This window comes from Schistocerca piceifrons, chromosome 1 (assembly GCF_021461385.2).
Source record: "Schistocerca piceifrons isolate TAMUIC-IGC-003096 chromosome 1, iqSchPice1.1, whole genome shotgun sequence".
In the NCBI taxonomy this organism is placed as follows: domain Eukaryota; kingdom Metazoa; phylum Arthropoda; class Insecta; order Orthoptera; family Acrididae; genus Schistocerca; species Schistocerca piceifrons.
In genome coordinates, this window is record NC_060138.1 from 280,312,984 (window position 1) to 280,330,830 (window position 17,847).

Sequence of the window (17,847 nt, forward strand, 5' to 3'; positions counted from 1 at the left end):
TGTCGAGTTCAGATAACATCTAGAGAGATATCATCATATTTCTTCATCCAACAACACATAGAGGTTCAGGGAATGTTTTGGCAAACTGCTTCCTTGTGAATCTTGATGATGACCGGAGCGATGATTCACTTCAGCGTTCAGTAACCTCATTATCATTGTCATATTTGTTGGGTCTTCCAATGCATGGTGCACCTGTCTCAGATCCCATTGCAAAGATTTTTCTTTCTAGTTCCTGAAGATAAATCTCCACTGAAACAATTAAAAAGTTTCCCAAATTTCACCTTATGTCTCACCTATTTATTCCTTTTCTGCACCAATATACTAAGAAGACAATGGTCTACAACTGTGAATCTGTTTGTATCTGGCATTATAACAGAATTATTTAGATCACCACCACCTTTGTAGCAAAACAGGACATTATCACACGCTGTAGCATTTGCCATAACCACAAGCAAAATAACGTGATCACAGGCCGTATCTTCATGGAGAGATGCCCGAATTGTTGTAATCTGATTCATGGCAATTACTGACTGCACTGTTGTAATCTGAGTAACTTCTATCAGAAGACAAGACACACTATGGGCAGGGATCATTATTTTCAATCCAGAATACATTTCCAGATAGAAGTAAATACGAAACTATATATAAAGTTACTTGAATACTTCCTGATGAAGACTTTGGCCCACTCTGTACATCAAATCCCCCATGCCAATGGTCTAGCTGCTATCAAACACTACCTCTCCCAATGTCCTCATGAGGCAAAAACCACTACCTCATTCCTCATACATTTAATAAATTAAGTATACATAACTACTACTACCATTAGATGCAGATACACAAACAAATCCTCAGCAAAGCCATGGGAACCCGCATGACACCCTCCCATGCCAATGTGTTTAGGGGCCATCTAGCGGAAAGCTTCCTAGCATCCCAAAACTCCAAACACATTGTTCTATCCAGGTTCATCGATATCTTCAAGAACTGGTCTGAGGGCCAAGAAACCCTATATGAATTCTTTCACAGCCTCAACACCTTCTCTCCCAAATGCTTCATCTAGCCTCCTTCTTGGTCATTGACCTCCACCTATCTGATAGCTCAATTTACACTTTTGTCCATATCAAGACCACAAACTATCAACAGCACCTGTATTCTGACAGTAGTCATTTCTTCCACAGTCTGGCCAACTGTGGACAACAGTGACGAGTAATCCCTTGCCCATTATACTGAAGGACTCACTAAGGCCTTCACAGACAGGCACTAGCCCCCAAACCTAATCCACAGAGATACTTCTGGCACAATATCCTCACATGCCTCTGATCTTTCCATCACACCCAAGAACCAGCTGAAAAGGAGCATTCCCATTACCACTCAATATCATTCCGAAATGGAACAACTGAACCATATGCTTCGCCAGGGCTCCAACTGCTTCCATCATTCATCACCCACAATTTTATCCACACTGCCTGAAGTAGTATTTAGCTGCCCATCAAATTTATGCAATATCCTCTTCCACCCCTTTGCCACACTCTCTTCCCTCTGAACTCTTTACCATATGGGTTATACTCCTGTGGGAGACCCAGGTGTAAAAGTTGTCCAACAGACCCAGCCAGCACATGCTACTCCAGTCCCATCATGTTTTTATCTTATCCCAGCAGAGACTGGGCTGCCTGTGAATGTGATCATGCCACATACTAGCTCTGCTGCAATTTCTGAACAACATTTTATGTTGGCATGACCACCAACCAAGGGAAAAAAGTGGGCCAGAAAACAGCTTATTGCCCCTTGACAGCAAATACTACTGAGCACAGCCAAATCAATTTCAATAACTGCTTCACAACTTATGCCATCTGGACCTCTACCTCCCCACTCCCCTTTCTCAATCTCCAATTTGTCTGAACTTCATCGATGGGAGTCATCCTTGCAACACATCCTTTACTTCTGTAATATTCCTGGTCCCAATCTCCGATATCTGTCTACCCCACACCCACCTCCATGCCCCAGGATCCCGCTCCACCCATCCGGCAACCACTCCCTCTTATCACCAGTTTCCCCCTCCTATGTTCTGTCACCCCCATCCTAACCCACTTCACCACATCATCGCAAGTGCCAGTGCCAAGCTGCATTCCTATCCCGTGCACCCGCTGGCTTTCTCCACTACATTCCTATCCCATGCCCCTGCTGGCTTTCTCCACTAAATTCCTATCCCAGGCACCTGCCGGCCACATTTCCATCCTGCGCACCTGCTGGTTTCCTTGTCGCATCTCCATGTCCCATGGATCAGCTGCATCCCTCCCAATTGCCACAGCCATCAGCTACCCTTTCCCACCTCTCCCTCTCACTATTCACCACCTTTTCCACCCCACACATTCCACCCAACACAATTTCTCACCCCCGTCAAGCTGCAGAACTGCAGTCCAGACATAGTGACAAAGTTTTCAATCTCGTTTATGAGCCTGGCAGCAATTTAGCACCTCTGTTATCCAGTGAGTAGTTGCCTTTACTACAAAATTTAAATTCTACCACAATTTTCCACTGTCATACTTAATTAATTGAGGTTTGCCGATGACATCGTAATTCTCTCAGAGACAGCAAAGGACTTGGAAGAGCAGTTGAACGGAATGGACAGTGTCTTGAAAGGAGGATATAAGATGAACATCAACAAAAGCAAAACGAGGATAATGGAATGTAGTCTAATTAAGTCGGGTGATGCTGAGGGAATTATATTAGGAAATGAGACACTTAAAGTAGTAAAGGAGTTTTGCTATTTGGGGAGCAAAATAACTGATGATGGTCGAAGTAGAGAGGATATAAAATGTAGACTGGCAATGGCAAGGAAACCATTTCTGAAGAAGAGAAATTTGTTAACATTGAGTATAGATTTAAGTGTCAGGAAGTCGTTTCTGAAAGTATTTGTATGGAGTGTAGCCATGTATGGAAGTGAAACATGGACGATAAATAGTTTGGACAAGAAGAGAATAGAAGCTTTCGAAATGTGGTGGTACAGAAGAATGCTGAAGATTAGATGGGTAGATCACATAACTAATGAGGAGGTATTGAATAGAATTGGGGAGAAGAGGAGTTCGTGGCACAACTTCACTAGAAGAAGGGATCAGTTGGTAGGACATGTTCTGAGGCATCAAGGGATCACCAATTTAGTACTGGAGAGCAGCGTGGAGGGTAAAAATCGTAGAGGGAGACCAAGAGATGAATACACTAAGCAGATTCAGAAGGATGTAGGCTGCAGTAGGTACTGGGAGATGAAGAAGCTTGCACAGGGTAGAGTAGCATGGAGAGCTGCATCAAGCCAGTCTCAGGACTAAAGACCGCAACAACAACAATATTTAAATTCCTTGTGAACATTCATTTAATGTTTATTCTGCCCTTTGGTCATTAAAAAACACCTCGCCTGCACCTGTGTCTGTTCAACATTTTGACTACATTCTCATGAGACAAACCAATTGAAACTTCAATCCCTTCAGCAAGTTCTCTGACAGTCATACGAATCAGAGCTTTGACTGTTATTAGCTGAAGTTGAAGGTTTCTCTGGGCCAGGGTTGTCTTAAACTTACTGATGACCAGTTCTGATTTGTGATAAACATTCACATTACTGATTTTGACTTAATGCATACACTCTGTAAGGTGGCATCACTAATTAAAATACCTCCATAAACCTTTCCCCAGATTCATGGTTTGTTGCTCCTGTAAATCAAACACAGCCAAAAATGCCACAAATATGGTGTCACGTTTCATCAAATTAACAAATCTAGAAACTAAATGAAATAACAATAATGTGAAACAATGAGGTTACATCACAGACTGTGACAGATACACTGGTGCCAACAGCATGTTGCCACATTAAAAAATGTTAATTTTTTTGAACAGATCTCGCAAATTATATACAGTGTGCCCACCCTGCACTGTACTGTACTTTTTTTTAATGGGGAAAATACACTTTACAATCCTAAGATTATGAACTTTGAACTCTCAAAGTCTCAAACAGGGCCTTATTTGTTGTCCATGATTTCGGTCATCATTTAAAGGTGCATCAAATGTTTCTCTAATCTACTTTATTACTTTAAGAGACAACTGATTTCACAAAATACAAAATATAAGATATTTAAATACCTCACAGTATTTTATTGTTAGTATCAGTACATAGACCAAGAGAAAGCAGAAAAGTTTCAGTTTATTCTGTGGCTTGATATTTATTTTATTTTTTCGACAGGAAAGAAAGAACTCTACAGTTTCTAACACAATGAGAAATGGAATTTTGGTTACTTCTTCAGCTCTTGAGATGCTCGACTGTCATAGTCACTACTGTCATCATAAAAGAGCAGTTCACACAAAGGTGATAAAAATAAATTTGGTTTTGAGCTGTGAACTTCATATAGTTCTTTTTGAGATGCCTGAATACAATTTACAATGAGCCATGAATGACAATTAAAACTGCTGAAAAATATATTGAACAATAACCAGCAGGAGTTCGAGAATACAGGTAATACATGTTGTGACTGTGATGCAAAGCCACAGTCATGTTTTGACCAGTAATTATTGGAAAGTCACTAAAATGTTCATGACTATCAGTATCTCATCTATAACTTACATGTTGGTTATCAGATCAAGCAGTGATAATCGACCTTAACCCCTGCTGTGGTACTTCATTAATAGCTCAATCAACTGTTGCAATGTCGATTTCACAAATTATTTCATTTGTCATAAGCATATTGTGATCCACCTGCTGTTGCATATTACTTAAAATGGCATGTGTACTCGGCAAAACAGCATGAAAATTACACTTTTTCCAGGGGGTGATCGACTTCACGCCTACTGTGCAAAGATCAACAGCTGCAGCTAATTTGGAGATGTCACAACTGTTAGGGTAACGCTTCAAGTTTGCCTGATGTGTGGAAGCTTGAGGATATGAACAGCTGTACCTTTTGCTCCTACTCACACAGAATGCAGTCTGTAGCGCAGCTCTCATTGGTTTCTGATTTTTTCACTCGCTTTGTAGGCAACATTTTTGGAACCTATGAATCTATCGCAGAGCTAGCCAACTGTTCTATATTGACGAGATTGACGTTGACAAACAGATGGTTGTGCTGCTTGAGGTAATTAAAAGCAGCATGCATTATTTGTTGTAAAATTACGAACTTCTGATTGATATTAAACAATAAGAACTCTTCTGTGATCATGACAACACTAGCATGCATAAAGACTGCTCAGCAGCTGATCAAATATTTCCTCCACGATTTGTCAGAAGTGACAGATGACCCCTTTTTTCTTTGTTCAAATTACTTCATGGTACTTCTGGATAATGACAAATACATCAAATAATGCAAGAAGACTTAATCTGCAAATGACAAGTCAGTGAAGACAGATGACATTTCTTCCAACTCCATTTGGTTGCTCTTTGCTTGAGAAGGAATGCAATGATCACTCAATGACTGATGGCATCTTACACGTAATTTCCCATCAGTATTGGCAACTACACTGTTATCTGCCAGCAGCTTACAAATCAAATTGTTATCTGCATGCTGTATCAAAAGTTGTGGAAACATATGGCAATCACAAACATAGCAAGACTGGGTCAGGAGAATGTCAGTTTCTGCCAGTATTATGAAAAAGATAGATTTGTATTCACCATATAGTGGAAATGTTGGGTCGCAGACGAGCACAACATAATGACTGCTAAACGAGTAAGCTTTCGACCACAGGGCCTCCTCCTGAATTAAACACACACACACACACACACACACACACACACACAGCTGGAGTCTGGTCTCAGCAGCTTGTGTGTGTGTGTGTGTGTGTGTGTGTGTGTGTGTGTGTGTGTGTGTGCACGCGCGTTTTGTCTAATTCAGAAGAAGGCCTTGTGGTTGAAAGCTTACTTGTTTAGCAGTCTTTTTGTTGTGCCTGACTGCAACTCAACATTTCCACTCTATGATGAGTATCAATATATCCTTGTCATAAAAATGTCATCATACTGTCCTGGCTTTTTCATTGTTTGTCGTGAATGTCTGCCAAGAATTTTCTCACTATGCTTTCAGGTATTTCTGTGTTACTGGATGATCTTTTCTGTTATCGGTCCTTCTTGCATGCTTCTCTGCCCTCAACATCGTTGGAAGACCTTCATGTTCACTGAGCACCTTTTGTTGTTGGCGACACCTGCGGTCCTCTGGTGATTCTTACAACATTCTATAGTCAACTCGACATAAGAAGATTCCTTACAACTAGCAGTGCTGTTACCAGCTTTGAACTATGAAGCACTAATATCTGCAAAAGAAACTATAGTCACCTACAGAGCTGCAACATCACTGACATGGTTGGTTTTCTTAGTGTCTTCTGTTATCAAAATGTTCTGAATTCAGAACTTGGTTTAGAGGAAGCCATATTCATATTAATGTAACTTTTTATTTGCAAAATGACTAGGCACTGATGTAGACAGCAACAGCTATGCGTGAAATATTTCAATTTTCCTCAAATTACTAACAAACATTATTTTATGGGTTGCACTTTGAGCATACACAATTTTACTTCTATTTATCCAGACATATTTTGTTGGAGTTATAATATGTGTTTTTCAATTATTTTATTTTCGTTCTCTAAAACAACAAAATTGCTCTTTAGTATTTCTACATACAGAAAAATCAGTTTCTAAGAAACATATTCACAAACTTGGTAAAAGAATATACCTTGTTACCACATGCTGTGGTCTTTGCAGTTTTCTATATTTCCTGTTATGGCAGGTTTTCTTTCACAGTGTCAACTGCAACCATAGATAACTTAATGTAGAAAGTTTCTGCCATCAAAAATGTATAACTGGGAATATTGTGGTTAGATGTACCTGACACTGGGTTCACTGTTGTTGCAATTCATGTTGAGAATACTTCAATCTAATAGCATTATAACACAGATATTTTACACAACAACATTATTTAGGCTCTTAATTCGTTGGGGTGTTTCTAACACCCCATGCAAGTACTAACATTATAATATGTTGCACTGGTCTACAATGGTTAAATACCTTTTTACACTACTATACCTCACACTGGTCTATCTGATACCCCAATTGACCCTTTCCCACTCTGTTTGGCTATGGAAATCTGGACAATGTATTTCCCTCAAATCAGTAAGCAAATTTTTCTTAACTACCCCAAATACTTTCAAGCAAATTAAATATTTTTTTGCAAAACTAGGCATCATGCTGATCAATTTGGTACCCCATTTGTCCATTTCCTGTAGCCCAATTAAATGAGGTGATGCTGAGGGAACAACATTAGGAAATAGGACCAGCAGAAGAACCGATAATGGCTAAAGCATTGAGCATATAATATGCAGACTGGCAATAGCAGAAAAGTTCTTCTAAGAAAGAAAAAGCTGTTAACATCAAATAGAATGAATTTTGCGAGGTTTTTTTTTTTTTAGAATGTAGAGTTGTATGAATATGAAATGTGGATGATATGTGTTGCTACAGAAGAATGCTGAAGATTAGATGGCTATATCTAATAAGTAATGATGAGGTACTGAGTTGAATTGGGAAGAAAGGCAATTTATGGTTGAACTTTGACTAAAAGAAGGAGGAGGAGGAGATTAGTGTTTAACATCCCGTCGACAATGAGGTCATTAGAGACGGAGTGCAAGCTTGGGTTAGGGAAGGATGGGGAAGGAAATCGGCCGTGCCATTTCAAAGGAACCACCCCGGCATTTGCCTGAAGCGATTTAAGGAAATCACGGAAAACCTAAATCAGGATGGCCGGAGACGGGATTGAACCATCATCCTCCCGAATGCGAGTCCAGTGAGCTAACCACTGCGCCACCTCACTCGGTACGACTAAAAGAAGGGGTTGATTGATAGGACACATCATGATGCATCAAGGAATCATAAACATACAATATTATATCATCTATAAAAACAAAGATGAGGTGACTTACCGAACGAAAGCGCTGGCAGGTCGATAGACACACAAACAAACACAAACATACACACAAAATTCAAGCTTTCGCAACAAACTGTTGCCTCATCAGGAAAGAGGGAAGGAGAGGGGAAGACGAAAGGAAGTGGGTTTTAAGGGAGAGGGTAAGGAGTCATTCCAATCCCGGGAGCGTGTGTGCGAGTGTATACCAGTCCTTTTTTCCCCCTAAGGTAAGTCTTTCCGCTCCCGGGATTGGAATGACTCCTTACCCTCTCCCTTAAAACCCACTTCCTTTCGTCTTCCCCTCTCCTTCCCTCTTTCCTGATGAGGCAACAGTTTGTTGCGAAAGCTTGAATTTTGTGTGTATGTTTGTGTTTGTTTGTGTGTCTATCGACCTGCCAGCGCTTTCGTTCGGTAAGTCACCTCATCTTTGTTTTTATATATAATTTTTCCCACGTGGAATGTTTCCTTCTATTATATTGATATTATATCATCTGACAGACACATGTGGTGACATTGCGTGTTAATCTTGTCTATATTGCTGTGTGGATCAACTTATGCTGACAAAATGCAACTATGCAACAAATTTTGTGAGTAATGTTGCTTGATAATGGCCAAGGAGGCAAAATTCATGATTTGCCTATATAATAAAGTGCTTGTTTCAATTAAAAAACAGCCTGATTGAGTAAAATCATTTCTTTCCAGATATATTTGTGTGTGTGTGTGTGTGTGTGTGTGTGTGTCTCCACAAGTAATAAAAGTCGAATTTTAATACCTCCCTGGTGGCAAGGACATGGATGACAGAAGGAAATGCCTGTGACTTCTTTGAAGAAACTGCTCTGACATTCACCTCTAAGGAAGCTGTGGAAAACCTGAATCAGAATTATCGGACATGGACTCCACAGGATTTAATTCCAGATCCTACTAACTAAAACTTTAATAGTGTAACACCATGTCACGTTGGTTCACACCTCTGTGCAGCCAGCATCATCCACAAAACTTACATCTAACACAAAGTGATTTCAACATAATAATTAAAATATTTTCTTACTTTATATTTCATGGATTCATCAAAGGCATACTGAATGCTAGTGTCGTACAGCATCATTTTGCTGTTTGCCAGGGCCAAAATACAATTTCGCAGCCTCGCTATCACTTCTCGATCAGCACGGTCTACTTTCTGCAACAAAGTTCCGTTAAATGTAACACACTTTTCCGAACAGCTTATTTTCACATGTCAATGACAACAAAATTGTCTTCCTTAATGGCACACCACATTACACAAAATAAAATCCACTAATCTCCCTAAGAGAGTTTTTCATACAGCTGTTTAACCAGCATGCAATTATGATTTTTTGCATACAGATTCAGTAAAAATTAAAACTGCAGATCATACAAATCTCAAAAACACAACACAATATAATAATGGCTAGTACAATAGTTACATGTTATATCCAGAACACTTACTGAGAATTAAAAAAAGGTGCTGAACAGGCATTTTACTAAAAAATTAGAAGCAACAAGTGTATTCTGGACTAGTCTTTTTTGTTAACAACAACAAAGCTGAAAACCAAATTACTAATATCAAAACAATATCACAACAAATGAATGGTTTTAAAAAAAAATTCCCTGGAATTCTGAGACTGCACCCATACACAGTGATGGAGAATTCTGGGATATCCGAGTCTTCTTTAGTGATAAATCTGTATCCACTAATTGAAGATAAATCTATTTTTCTGTCTTTGTTAACCATAAAAAATCAATGAAATAATTTCTCCCAATGAGTTAACTCAAAACTCTGTTGCAGATTAGTGATATTCAGTCTTTCCAGCCCAACTAATGCACAAAATCTAATCTGTTGATGGTCATCATCAGTTGAGAATCACAGTTTCACAGTGTTGTTTAAATGACAGCATATCAACAGTATGCATAAGCGTTGGTTTTTGCTTGTGCAAACTATTGTAGATTTCTTTTTATGGAAATATGTATTTATTAATGAAAAGGATGGAGTGCTACCCACTTTGTAGCATAGATGTTGAGTTGAGATAGGCAAACAAAAAGAATGCCTAACAAGTAAGCTTTCAGCCAAAAAGGGCTTCATCAGAATTAGACAACACACATGTGTGCAAACACAACTCACACGCACCTGACACAGTCTCCTCTATCTATCTCCTCTATAATGTTGATCAAACTGTGGGTAAATGATTCTTATCTTGAGGCAATGAAATCTTTATGCAATACTTCATATTGTACTTATTTAGAATATGGCTGACATTATAAGCCTAATTCACCAATTTTAATTATTTTTTAATAATCTTTTAAATACAGCTACCCAAGCAGCTTGAAATTTTTCCTAGATGCTCATCTTTGAGTTTTAGTTTGAGGATGTCCTAGTATGTTGTGGTTTACTTCAGTTAACAAAAGGAAAGATAGGGGAAATAATTTGTATAGTTGCAAATTTTTGTACAGTGGTAAGGAGTGCCAGGAACATATTAAAAATCTGGAAACCTAACCCCCCCCCCCCCCTCCAACCTCCTCTCTTGGTAAATGCAAGTTATTTGAGAGAAGATCAGAAACCTGAAAGTTTCATGAACAAGAAACACAGTTTTGGAGGTAAGCACAACCAGTATCGCAGAATTTTAGCTGAGTGTCAGCTGCAATCCACACAAAGAGTTTTTATCTAAACTCTTGGAAGGCAAGAAAACTTAACTAAAATGCAAAAAAAATTGGGTTAAGATACTCACAAAATCAAATACTGTTTGGACTAAAAAAAGAGAATGAGGTGACACAGCATTCATAGTCCGTTTTTTCGCTAAGTAGTGGACGTCAAATACAAAATAGCATAAAATAACACAGAACACTCTCATGATGCCTAGAAAGGATGAAAGTTAAAAATAAGAAATTCCTAATAAAAAACTATCAGGTAGGTGAAAAATTATTAAAATCCATTCACCATGAATAATAGTATCTGGTAAGCTAACAGGTCACCACATACTGCAGAGGGGGAGAGGGGTGGGGTGGGGGGGGTGGGGGGGAAATCAAAAACTGACTGTGTGGTGTAGAGAGAGTAGTGGCTCAGCTGCTTGCTCTTCAGTTTGATTATGCTCAGAATGATGGAAATGCATTACCACATTTCAGCAACTTGTCTTTCCTCATGTTACTACCCTTCAACCTTCTCCCCTCCGCATCCTCAGAACAGCAATTACCCATTAATATACTTTTCCTACTTCATTTAATAATAAACATAATTTTACACCATTAAAATAATATTTTTATTAATAATAATTGGGGGACAGAGCAATGCTGTCGGGTGAAGATTGCAGGGACTAGAATACCATCAGGCGCAGCATCAGGTGGTGGTGGGGCAAGGAGGTGGGGGAAAAAGGAGCGAAAAGGTCAAAAAAGGGTAAAGACGGGTGGGTGCATTTGCAGAGGGCAGCAAACAAAGAGGCTGGGAGACAAGAATGGAGAGGAGATGATGGGACAGATGGGGTGGAAACTGCTGGGTGGAGGATGTGAGGACAGTATATTACCGGAGGTTGAGTCCAAGGTAATTACGGGAATGGAGAATGCGCTGTAAGGATCTGCACAGTTCAGGAAAGCTGGTAGTGGAGGGGAGGATCCAGATCGCTCAGGTAGTGAAGCAACCATTGAAATTAAGCGTGTTATGCTCAGCTGGATGCTGTGCCACAGGGTCATCTACTTTGCTCTTGGCCACAGTTTGGTGATGGTCGTTCATGCTGGTGGACAGCTGGGTGGTAATCATACCAATATAAAAAACTGTGCAATGGTTACAGCAGATCTAGTAAATGATATGACTGCATTCACTGGTGGCCCAGCCCCTGACAGGTTAGGATAAATCTGTGACAGGACTGGAATTATCTATCATCATGCCTTGAAATGATGGATGTCCTACTCAAAATCCTCCCCACACCTTCTAAAGTGGTGTTCCATTGCTCACCCAAACCCCACAAAGTCCTAGTCCACCCCCCTATCTCACTCCCAGTCCCACCATCTTGCCACAAGGATCATATCCAAGACCCAGGTGCAGTACCTACCCAATGCACCCACACAGCACTTCCTATTCCAGTCCTGTCATAGGTTTATCCTACACCTTTGGGGGCTGGACCACCTGTGAAAGCAGCCATGTCACTTAAAAGCTCCGCTGCAACCATTGCACAGCTTTTTACATTGGCATGATTACAACCAGCTGTCCACCAAGATGAACGGCCACCGCTGAACTGTGGCCAAGATCAAAGTGGACTACCCTGTGGCACAACACGCTGCTGAGCAGAAACGGTGGATTTCAATGGATGCTTCACAGACCGAGCCACCTGGATCCTCCCCTCCATCTCTAACTTTTCTGAGCTACGCAGATCGGAGTTATCCTTACAACACATTCTCTGCTACTGTAATTATCCCGGTCTCAACTTATGGTAACATATTGTCCCCACAACCTCTACCCAACAGTTTTCACCCCTTCTGTCCTATCATTTCCTCCCCATTCTCGTCTCCCAGCCCTCTGCCAATGCATCCACACATCTTTTCCCACTCCTCTCTTTTCGCTCCATTTTCCCCATGTCCCTGCCCCACAACCTCCTGACACTGTGCGTGTTGGCATTCTAGTCCCCACACACTCTGCAGGCAGTGTTGCTCTGTCCCCTTTCCCATCCTTGCCCCCTCAAGACTGCTGCTGGCCTAAGTTGCCAGAGTTGGCAGTCATGCATGTGAGGTGTGCTTGCTTGTGTGAATGTATGGTGAATGTTTCTCCGTTTTCCTTTGCTGATGAAGGCTGTGGCTGAGAGTCTTGTGTAAGTGTCTCTTAATTGCGCCTTCCTGCAACTTAACGTATCTTCTTTATGGTGAGTAGCAATCCATATTTTCCTGAGTTAATGATAAATTTTAAATTATGATTTTTTTTGTGTTCCTATTTTGACTAAATGAAGCCTACATGTTGCTCCAAGCTATACTCAATTATATGAGAAAACCCCGTGAAAATTGGTCTTTTTTTAATTATTATTAACATGCTGAGGCAGGAACAAAAGTTTTAGTTAAAACTTTAAATCATGATATCTTCCCCCCCCCCCCTGCAATCTGATGAAATAAAGCCTAAACGTGGCTCAAGCTACACTACAGTTAACTGTGAAAATCCTATGATAATTTGTCAGGTGGGTTTGGAGATTAGTGTGTCCAAACAGACAGATACAATGGTTTTACTGTTTTATTATTAGTATAGATTATATCCTACAATAACTTTTCAATAAAGCGTTGGCTTATATGATAAAGTTTAATAAAGATGCTTTGACAAATGTGTGAACATATAATGATCCAGGGACCATTCTGTTAAAAGTTGCAAGTATAATGAAAAATATTAAATCTCTTTCTCTGTTTTGGGCAATAGTTTTTAATTTGTAGTGCATTTGCTATATCACTATGTTTATTATCTAGTTATTACAGTAATACAGTGTGCATCATTCCTACAATTCATCCTTTTAGTCCGAAAAGCCACAGAGAGCTTTTAATACACTGTGACCTCAACCATTATCAATCAACACTAGTTATAATCTTACATTTAATTTCTAATAGATGTTACCTCTTCTAAGTTCTGTGTGAAGCCACCGCCCCCTTCTTCATCAGCACTGGCTGTAGGACAAAGCCAGATGAAACCATTGTTTCCAAGTATAATGCTTGCTCCACAGGTCAAATTGTGAAAGTGTGTTTTTCGACGCTTTACGAGTGATGGGAACACTTTCACCAGGACACCTTGTGACAACTACAAATTAACATAACAGTTAAAACACTTAGCAGCACATATTGAGTTTCCTGTGCAATCTATTTTGGAAACAAAAATATTTTATTACTTTTCAAGCTATGCTCTTTGCTGTGTCATAATCATTATTGTCAGACAGATGCAGATAGAGCTGAAATTAGTCTGCTTTATATTAAAAAGTTTCTCTCACTCACTCATTGTGTTCCATGGATCCTATTATGGAGATTGGAATGCAGTAAGAAATAATTAACAAAGAAATACAACTGTGATAAATTATTTCTATACATTGTAGTAATAATTACCATCAAATTATGTACACTAGTTGTTGCACAAAATATTCAAGTTAGTACGGAAATAGTTAGTTCCTCAGTTATGAATACAGATGATGTGCTGATTAATGCTTAGCGACAGTAATTGCTTGAAAGGTTCTTGTTGTTGCATCATATAGTAGTGTCTACACTGCACAATATTTATCACAATGGAATTTGAAGCTCTGCCCCCATGCTTGCAGAAAATAGTAATGAATTAAAGAGGGTCCGCCTGTTTGCAAGAACATAATTTTTTATTTTCTTTAATCCCCAAACATGTTTCACCATAATTATGGCATCTTCAGAGGTTTTTTTCTTTTATTGTTTCTAAAATGTATACATACACATTATTGTAGGTAGTTTAGGAACATGCTGACATCAGATTTTGTTGTTAGGGGCTAGCACCGCTGTAGAGCTTTCAAAAAATAATTTTTTTACTGGCTTAAAAGATGCTTTGAACCTTCTAAAATAGAGGCAAAAAGCCTAATCACAGAAAAAAATTGTTCTATGAAATTCCTCTAATGCCTTGGATGACCTTAAATGGCCTTCCTACACCAACTTGATACCCCCTTGTAGTGTCTGGGTGTAGTTAGAGGCATTTCTAAACAATAATACATTAGCTTGGCACTGAAGCAGTATGTCATCAAAGAATCCAAAGAACAGATATGAGGCTGAGAACAGTTTGGAAGCAGTCATTGCCTCTGCTAAGAAACTGAAAGACTTAGCAGGATTTTGACGTAAATTGCAGATTATAAATTTTCTTGACATTTTCTCTGTTGTTTCTCAACACGTGAAATGTAAAACATGCAATGCGGACATTATGTTGTAAGAATGAGGTCCTCCAAGCTTAGGCTTCTTCGTAATTATTGCTTGCCCCAACTGCCTACCCAACTGCCTACAAGTTGTTGTACCAAGCAGTAAGTTTACCCAAAACACACATGAAATTAACTGTCAAGTCATTCTAACAATGCATCTTCTTGGAGTAGGGCTAAAGGGAATTGTAAAATTTTGTGCATTTATGGAGGTTAGTGTATAACGTCCCGTCGACAACGTGGTCATTAGAGACGGAGCGCAAGCTCGGGTTAGGGAAGGATGGGGAAGGAAATCGGCCGTGCCCTTTCAAAGGAACCATCCCGGCATTTGCCTGAAGCGATTTAGGGAAATCACGGAAAACCTAAATCAGAATGGCCGGAGACGGGATTGAATCGTCGTCCTCCCGAATGCGAGTCCAGTGTGCATTTATGGAATTGTCTAGAGCAATATTTCAGTCATTTTAGTGGATATGATTTGATCACAATAGTAACAGTATGACAGGCCAGTCTTGCGATAGCAGATTAATGGTAAGACAGGCATGTTGTGTGAATACTACTGGCCTACGGAATTGAGTAACTGATGAGGGAAAAGCATGTTGATTTCTTACAAGCATAGTGGATTTTGGAGTAAGACTTTTATACTTTGCTGATTACCAAGTGAGGTGGCGCAGTGGTTAGCACAATGGACTCACATTTAGGAGGACGACTGTTCAAACCCACATCCGGCCATCCTGATTTAGGTTTTCCGCAGTTTCCCTAAATCGCTTCAGGTAAATGCCAGGATGGTTCCTTTGAAAGGGCACGATTGACTTCCTTCCCTATCCTTCCCAATTTGATGGGACCGATGACATTGCTGTTTGGTTCCCTCCTCCTGAATAAACCAACCAACCTGTGCTGATTTAGAACTATTACTTGTGACTGTGACCAAGAAAAATAAATGCTATGAAAAATGCAAAGTATTATTAGAAAATACACTGAATGAATTTTTTAGCATCAACTGTGGATGCTACAACCACTAACTTAATTTGCCCATAGCCTGATCCATTGACACAGGCAGCATGACGTTGGAATATGTTCTGACTTGTCAGTTAGCATCCAGAGATGCTAGAGTGAGGTTGTGTTTATCATGTCTGTCCCACATCATGGATTTCAAACAATGCATGAACATTACCTACTGTTCCAAATTGCAAAAAAGTGCCAAAGAAACTTATGATATGTTGAAATTGGTGTATGGAGATAATGCTGGAACTCTGAAGACTGTTTACAAGTGGTATGAGTGATTTAAAAGTGGAAATAAGGCAGTAGAAGATGAGCAATACTGGGGATGTACATTAATCTCCAAAACCAAAGAAAATGTGCAAGAAGTGGCAAAAATTGTCGTTCAAACAGGCAAATAACTACCTGAGAGCTTACCACAGAACTTAGCACCTTTTAAGGGACAATGCAAAGCATTTTAACAGATAGTTTGTAAATGAGGCGAGTGAGTCCAAAATTTGTACCAGATTTTTTAGTGATGAATGGAAGGAAAATTGAGTGTCAGTTTACATGGAGCAGAAGGATCATCTTTATTCAGATCTGCACTTCAAGTTCAAAACTATAACTGGAGGTGAAACTTGGGTCCTTGGGTACAACCCTGAGACGAAACTTCACTGTTCTCAATGGAAAACTAGTGAGTCTCCTCACCTTAAAACTTATGTAAGTCAGAATCGAATATCAAAGTCATGCTCATTGTTTTCTTTGATACTGAAGGCATAGTGCTAATAGTGCTATCTGAGTGCATTTGAAGGGGAATAACTGTCAATATCAAATCTTACGAGGGCATACTGCAATGTCTGCAAAACGATGTATGAAGAAAGAGACCACAAAAAAGGGCCAATCGGTTCCTTTTTATCACAACATGCTGTGCCACACCTTGCTTTTGATTTATGAGTTTTTGCCCAGGAAAAGTGTCCTGCCTGCCCACATTCCCCTAACCAGATTTAGCACCACACAACTTCTGACTCTTCCCAAAAATTAAAACCATGCTTACAGGAAAACATTTTAACACCATTCCTGACATTGAGAGAGCCATGACAGAGCTGCTGAATGTCCTTCCAAAAAAAGTGTTCAATAAATGTTTCCTGTCATGGATTCAATGCTGCGATAAATCAACTGCTAGCCAAGAACAGTACTTTTAAGGAGATTAAACCAACTTCCATGTGAGCTTATTACTTTGTTTCTAATAAAATTATTCTCCATATTTTTTGATCAAACTTCTTATATGGATTTTATTTCTGGCCTACATAATTGCTGACCCTGAAAACAAGAGTGGTTTAAATCACAACAACATTTTAAGTGATTACATTTATTAAACATGAAAAGTGCAAATGGCTTTTCACAAACTATGGTGACAAGATCCAGCACATGCAACAAGAGACTGAAGTTTTAGAACTAAGACAACAGGAGGACAGGCACGACCAGTTCACAAGCTCCAGCAATTACAGCCATGCCGAAGATTTTTTGTGTGCCGGCTTATCCTCATCAACCACGCCATGCTTACAATTGTGAGCACCACTGTTTATGCCCACACAGCCATACAAATGGATTGCCACCTTGGCAAACACTTTTGCACAACAAGAAACTGACTAGTGAGCTGCATTGTTTATTCCTTGCAAGCATAGTTGGTTTTGGAGTAAGACTTTTATTCTTTGCTGATGTAGAACTGTTGCTTCCGACTGTGACTGAGAAAAATAAATATTTTGATTGATTGATTGATTAATTGAGAGGTCTTATGGGACCAAACAAAGAGGCCATCATTCCTGAGATTCCAACATTATCTTGCGGTTTCTGGCGACCAGAGGAAGCAATGTGGTGCTGCTGTTCAAGACTCACATGACCCCTTCATCATTGGACTTACTTGGAGGTGCCTTGCTGATCTTCTTCTCAGGATAGTCGGCTACAACAATCTACCTAACTTCTTCTCCGAAGATATGATGCTGTTTGGAGGAATTTTCTCTACTCTTAAGATGATTGCGTACACTCAAGATACTTTTAAATCAATCCTA

At 39.6% G+C, this 17,847-nt stretch overlaps 1 protein-coding gene across 2 annotated transcripts in view; it reads right to left on the reverse strand.

Moving 5' to 3' along the window:
• LOC124716941 (exosome complex component RRP4) overlaps positions 1-17,847 on the reverse strand; it is a 110,673-nt gene that overhangs the window by 34,200 nt on the left and 58,626 nt on the right. For both annotated transcript variants that reach the window (XR_007005696.1, XM_047243564.1), the window contains exons 4-5: positions 13,507-13,686; positions 8,965-9,093 (exon numbers count right to left, since the gene is read on the reverse strand). Coding sequence is in view for 1 of the 2 variants with exons in the window: in XM_047243564.1 (XP_047099520.1) it covers positions 8,965-9,093; positions 13,507-13,686 (309 nt within the window). In the remaining variant the exon portion in view is untranslated. The remainder of the gene's footprint in view (positions 1-8,964; positions 9,094-13,506; positions 13,687-17,847) is intronic.